The sequence below is a fragment of the Eleginops maclovinus genome, chromosome 5 (genome assembly GCF_036324505.1).
Source record: "Eleginops maclovinus isolate JMC-PN-2008 ecotype Puerto Natales chromosome 5, JC_Emac_rtc_rv5, whole genome shotgun sequence".
Lineage (NCBI taxonomy): Eukaryota > Metazoa > Chordata > Actinopteri > Perciformes > Eleginopidae > Eleginops > Eleginops maclovinus.
In genome coordinates, this window is record NC_086353.1 from 17,559,633 (window position 1) to 17,566,650 (window position 7,018).

Here is a 7,018-nt window from a genome sequence, read left to right on the forward strand (position 1 = left end):
CAGACTGAGCTACTGTTGTCCAAAGTTGTGGACATATTTATTTAAAATTTTATGCAAGTTGGTCCCTGATTTGTTTTAAAGTGAATTGATTCAAATTCAACTAAATGTTTTTGCTTATCAGTTGATCTACAGGTAGTGTTAACCACACTAGAAACACAACAACCGAACGACGGGCATCAAAGGTGCTCGTTGTACGAAAGTGTCATATTGCATCTTTAAAGAAGGGCTTTCTAAAGTTAAAGGTGCATGAAACATTTGCAAAGCCAGATTTGTCTTCTTCTTATCTGTCTTTGTTGCCATGTACCTATAATGCGAACCATTTGAGGGACTGTCCACTTTAACCCAAGGTTGCAACAATAGTTTATTCTTTAATAATGCATTATATTCTCTAAGCTGAATATGTAAAATGTATGAAAAAATGTAATCTTCAATGTTAGTAACAACTACAATTGGCAAATAAATCTAAAATAGCAGAAAGCAAAATATGTTCTCTGAACTGTAACAGGGTAGAGGTATGAAGACAGGCAAAAACAGAAACAATGATGTAAATTACAAGTACCTCAAAATAAAAGTAAAGCACGAGAGAAATTACACTACGAGCAATGGAACATAGCTTTTACGCTCACTCTGCACGAGTATTAAATTGTTGTGTATTCTCTTCATTGGCTTAGATACACAATATGTTTATCTGCATCTTTGAGCAGGAAATGACCCAAATATCTTAGATGCTTCTGAGGTCAGTTTTTCCACTTACATACATGTGGTTACCTGTCTACCTGTCTGCATGGTTTCCTGTGTCATCACACTTTGTTACTGTTGAAACCCTTTGCATCTTGCATCATATTTTTTACACCATTGTTCCTTGGTTGAATTTCTCCATTGACTGCTGAACACTCCTAACTTAACTTTTCTCTACGTCCATATGTCTTTTTTTCCATTTGAGACTGCTGCAATGTCTGCAAAACTTTCCCCTGCACAGTGTGAGAAAAGCTGATTCAGCCACAGCAACCTCTGCATCTTAGCCACCCTTCCCCTCCATCCTCTCCTCAGTGCATCCTTACCCAACCACATCCTGCTCCTCACTTCAGGCGCTGCTGTGTGGTGTGCATCTATAAATCTGCTACTGCATGATTTGTTATCAGCTATTACTGTCGTTGCAGAAAAGAAAATCTATTTTTATTTTACTGCACAAATAACTATTACAACTTTTTTTACTCACATTGTTGTTTAATAAAAATACTGCATATCCTATTATATTATAGTATTTATAAACTTCGCCTAACCTCCACTTCCAATTCTAATCTGCAGACCCAAAAAAGATAAGATAAGATAAAATAAGATAAGATGTACCTTTATTAATCCCCATGGGGAAATTCAATCATTTACACAGCAACAGATTGAGTAGAGAAAAAATAGCACAGATTCACACAGGATATGAGAAAAAAATAAAGAATTATAAAAATGATAAACAGAATAAGTAACGGTTTTAAAACAAACTGTTAGAACAGAAAATAATTAGAAGTGAGTTGGGCATATATACATTTGAAGTCCGTATTGCAAGTCAAAGTCGGTTTTGTGCAAAAGTGCAGGCTTTATGTGCAGTCCGGGTTATTGTTCAGTGAGTTACATGGTTAACCCCTTGTTGTGCAGCCTAATGGCTACAGACAAAAAGGAGTTTCCCAGGCGATTAGTTCTGTGCCGAGGTGGGATGAGTCTGTGGCTGAATGTACTCCTCATCTTCACTAGCTCTGCATGGAGTGGGTGGGAGGGGTTATCCAGGATGCTGTCCAGTTTCCTCCTCGTCCTTCCCTCAGCCACCTCCCCCAGATTGTCCAGTTTAACTCCAACTACAGAGCTAGCCTTCCTCACCAGCTTGTTCAGCCTGTTGTACATGCTTGCTGGGATCTTCGCCTAATGGCATCCAATCTAAATTTGTAATAAAACTCATAGTCCTAGCATGCCTCTCAACTTAATGCCTCCTCCTACTGGAAAGTCAGAAAGCCCAACTGCTGTAATTTAAAGTGATGGCTGGAGGACTTTCTGACTGTCTGAAGTACTCAGATCATGTAGTTAAGTAAAGCACAAGTTAAGAGAAAATGGAGAAAGTTAATTTAGAACTGGAGGAAAATAAAATACATTTGTTTATTTATTTATTAATAGTGAAAGTATATCTTTGTATTGAAGTCAATCATATATTAATACAATGCCATGTGCAGGCGTCAAATTGAATTGACACTGTAACCCCCTTACCCATGATGCTATTGTCGTGATTTTTTGTAATGCATGTGAGCATAGTTCTTGTCTACTACTTTTCAAAGTATTTCTTTGAAAAAATAATAAAAAAGTAATAAAAAACTGCAAGAAATCAACAAGTAAGATTATAAACCTGAACATCAGATACTTTTTTATGATCTCACAACCAGTTGTTGCTGTTTCATAAGGGATTCAATTGCATAGTACAGTACAATTTAGATCATATAGACCCTTATATTAGACGCGTACAATTATGTACAGTATCTAACCACAACATAGGGTGTACATTAATAGTACAGAGACATATAATCTGTTCACAAAGAGGGACAGAGGATATTACTCCAGCACTCCACCAGGATATATCATAAATGCCCCCATGAGATATTCAGTATGTCTCGGATTCATTTTAGGGCTATTTTCCAATGTGACATAAAGTTTCTCTCCGCTCTTCAGGTGGAAGATGCCAGCCAGAAAACTATTCCGGATATCCTCCTTGTGAGTAAACTGTGGGGTTGTAGGTCTCTGGAAGCAGCGGTAACTAGAGGAAACAATCAGAAGACAAACTTTAAGGAACACAATGCAATAGGTGAATACAGTAACATCTAACAAATAGCTACGTTTTCTGGAATGTTATGTTTAAGTATGCACATTAGGCTTTTTCAATTCATATGAGACATTTTTTGAAGACACTGCCATTGAGAGGCGTAATTGCAATGTAAGAAATAGATGTTATCATGAAACTCAACCAGTTACTAACTTATATTAATGCAGCTTTCTGAAATGGTGTTGGTTAATTTAGTTTGTTTTAGTTAATATGCTAATTTGCCTTCCCTACAGATGCAAATTGACATAGTTAGTAAATCATATTAACAATTTTATTTTTGGATATTTTCTTTTCCCTATGGAAGAAGACCAAAGCAAAATGGCCCAAAATATCAGAAAATGCTTCATAAAAATATCTGCATTTGACTGCAGTGTCTCACTTTAAACACACAAAAGCAAAGCTAGATATTGGTTGAACCCAAGAAAGCAATTGAAAGCACAGGTGTTGCATCACAAGAAGGAAAAGCGGTACACTGACTAACCTTTTGGATTTCAAAAGTTCTATATCCTCGCCGTAGGCACTGGTGTCTTTTATGACCTTGTGGCTGATAAGAGTACACTCCTCTGCAACATTTAATGTCACTTTGGAGTAAATGTAGTAGTAGCCATCCTCCTTGACCAACAACCGGCCTTCTTCAAAGCCCATGTTGTGGCTTACAGTTTCGCCAATTTTATTTCCCCACTGCACTTCATTATTCTCTCCAATATAAGGGTCTGAGCCTGGCATTAAAATGAGAAAGGAAATAAAAAAGAGTTGTTATGAACAAAGACAATTATGGAGAATAGCTGAAATAAAGAAAATGAACAGTTACAATCACATGGTTTGAGTGTTCAGAGGGTTCTTACCAATCAGCTGAGCAAATGGTCTCTGTTGGATGTCTTCCATATGTGGTCGTACTATGGGAATCTCATTGGATTCTGTTTGATAAAGCAGGTTCAGATCAATCAAACAATGTCGAAACACCTTATATCTGCATTCATACATGAGGTTTTGCATGGGCTAGAGTAAATCACATATCACAAATTTGTGGCTCATTGTAATCATTTATCATAAGAGAGAATAAGTCGTTACCATTAGGACCCACTTGACTCAATATGGTGCCACCCTGAAATAGAGAAAGGAGTTAAAGCAGAAAACTCTGACACACATCAGGCAGTGCGACAGTGTAACCCACGACTCAGCACCCTCTCATACCTGCCCGCCAGATGTTTGAGGATTGGTCTGGTTCTTGCACAGAGGGTGAGACTTACAGGGGGACAAGTCCTGCAGAAAGGGGAGAAAAAAGAGGCTGAGAAAAACTGATGAGTAATAAAATCATTGTGTGTTTGTAAGATGTCAAAAGTTCAAGAGTGTGTAAGAACAGGAAGTGTCTTGCAACAAGGAAACTAAAATGTATTATATAGATGTTTACATTTAACTTGACTAGTTTGTGTGTTTTGTGTCTTATTATTGCTAGAGTATTGGAGTGCCATTTAAATATAATTTGGGCATAATGAGGAAAAATGTCACCTGCCATTTTTTTGTATTGGGTGTTTAAGTTTGTACATTGTAATGTCTTTAAGGTTTGATATTTAAACTATAATGCACAATACATAACATGCAAAAGTGCACAACATAATAAAGGCAGGTGTGTAACAATGTATCATTATGAAACTGTTTAGAAACGTGAAGCTATATTGTTGGTGTGTACTTAAGAGAGAAAAAAGGGAAGTAAAACTAGAACAGTCCATCTGACAGATTTGTCATTACGGAGCAGTAAATTGAATGGCAAAAATAATGATGGCTCACGCACACATGTGTTAAGCCATCCCCTACAGTGTGTGTGTGGTTATGACGTAAAGGAAAATAGGGGAATTCTAAACAATAGGAATTTCCAAGAGACCAAAGCTTCAAGGCTCTGGTCTCTCCCTACACTCACATAGACATAAAAAAAAGAGATCAATCTCACCTCGGTTTTTCTGTAAAGACTGTAGATAAAACATCCCTCGACAACAAGTCCCAACAGGGCGAATCCTATCAGCAGGAGAAGAAACTTTTGTCCTGATCTCACCCAGCGTGGTCTCTTCTCGCTGGGCATGGAGACGTGGTTGGCTTGGCTGTCAACCACAAACACCTGAGGGTACAGATCCACATCACCCTCTGCCATCCCAACAGATCACACTCCAGGTGGGACGTTAGGGCTTAAGGTCAAAGTTGTAGTGAGGAAGCGATCCTAAAAGAGACATGGTAAGGGTTAGTCTAACTGGGAACAGAAAGGCAGAGTGACGAGAAATACTGAAAACAGAGCAGAACAGACAGAGTTACAGTTAGCAGACACGATGCAAAAGGCTTATGGGAACATAGTGATTTCTACATACCCTGAGTACTGCAAGAACGCATGAAGAAACATATCAATAAATTAAAAAATCATTCTGCTGAAGTATTTTCAATGAAGATTACCTTGGATTTAAATGTGCACCACCCTCTGAAACACTTATGATAAAATCTTCAAACAATAATATTAAATTGACTTATAGATGTCTCACCCTTTAAGAAGAGGAAAATCCTCTGTCCACTGCAAGTATAGATTTCTGTGCTTTCTCCCCTTCTGTGTTTGCTGGCCTGCTGTCAACTATCACTAATATTGCTCTTCAAGCAAGCTCATGTAGGGAGGAAATGAAGATGCCACGAGAAGAGAGAGAAAAAGACAGAGAGAGAGAGAGAGTGAGTGGTGTGCAAGTGCGTAGGGCACTCCCTAGAAATAAAGTTATTGTCGCTCAGCTTACACTTCCTTTTCTTCAAATGCTCTACACTTGTGTCATATGCTCTTCAACACTTTTGGTTTGCTGCTCGTAATGCCTGCAGCTATTTTTGTTAAGTTTCTACGGGAAACTTGCACAACTGCTATGATCAGCGAAGCCATCTATTTGCCACATGTTTTATACTATGGAACCATACAGTGTGATGTAGTAAAATGTTACAGATGATCAGTTGACTTGAAAAAGCAGGGTCTGTTGTGGAGGCTGAGATCAGAGGAGTAAAGACATTCATTTCACACCTTTACTTCGCTACCCACTGCTGATGCAACAGCTTTGCACCTTATCTCTGGCAGTCTAATTTATCTGCGCTTTGAAGCATTACTCTCAAACTTCAATTACCTGATATTTACAATGCTTCCTGCCAGACTGTCAAGTTAATGCTTTCTCACATGTTTTCTTTTTCAAACTTCTCAGATGAGTCAACTTCCCCTTTTTTTGGTTGGCAACTGGTTGCTGCAGTGATTTAAGATGATTAATGATGTACAGAGGATTTTGATACTCATTCCTCAAGAATATGTGATAAATAGAACCGTATAAGGCTTCTTTGGCTGAACTTTGATAAAGGTGTCAACTGGAAGCCTTTCAGAGTGTTCTACCTAGAAACCAACATAAACAGGTTTCACTAGGGATTCAACAGGAGCCTTTTCCCTGTCCAAGGGTCCTCACAAGAAACCCCATTGGGTTCTACAGATAACCTTTTTATATTCCAAGGGTTTTGTCTAGAAATCAACTCAGTGACTCTAAACATACCCTACAAATATCCTTTATGTCTTCTGGGATTGAATGAAGAACCACATTGTGACGATAGACAATGCAAATAAAAGTAACCCTTAACCATTTTGTGGATTGAACTGTAACATGTTAGCATTCAGCCATGGCAACCATGAGGCCCAACATACCACGCAGGACTCATGTCTCATGAATCTTTTAACAACCATCCTTCAAACAACCATTTAAGATTTTATGTCACAACTGATTTATTGTCATAATCGCTGGCTTATTGTCATAACAATAGCTAGCTTACTAGCATTGTTATCTTTTAACATCATTGCTCACAGTGGCGACCGTCACTATGTCACTCAGCAGCCGTGTGTGATTTGAGACGACACTACACAGTTGAAATGAACACACTGCCCATGTACTAGTCCGAGTAAAGAGAGTATTCAAATCAAGAAATAGCATTCGTCTTACAATTAACCCCTAAAATAAGGTTATATAGGAACAAATTGTTCTGTGTATAACCTCAGCCCTTTATGAAGGTCTCTTTTGGAACCCTTATTGCTTAAAGTATAAAGGCAAAGATGTAGAACATACTTTCCTTTCCCTCTCTTTATCAAACATCTATTTCAAATGTGCTGTATAT

The 7,018-nt window shown here is 38.1% G+C and overlaps 1 protein-coding gene across 1 annotated transcript; it reads right to left on the reverse strand.

Annotated features, from left to right (window-relative positions):
- Positions 1–1,335: 1,335 nt before the first annotated feature.
- On the reverse strand, positions 1,336–5,584 carry LOC134865283 (tumor necrosis factor ligand superfamily member 14-like). The gene is made up of 7 exons (XM_063884776.1): positions 5,383–5,584; positions 4,806–5,069; positions 4,052–4,120; positions 3,929–3,962; positions 3,703–3,774; positions 3,339–3,576; positions 1,336–2,791 (listed from the first exon to the last, which is right to left on the reverse strand). Exons 2-7 carry the CDS (start codon positions 5,001–5,003, stop codon positions 2,590–2,592), a joined length of 813 nt encoding a protein of 270 aa, XP_063740846.1. The 5' UTR covers positions 5,004–5,069; positions 5,383–5,584; the 3' UTR covers positions 1,336–2,589.
- Positions 5,585–7,018: the final 1,434 nt, after the last annotated feature.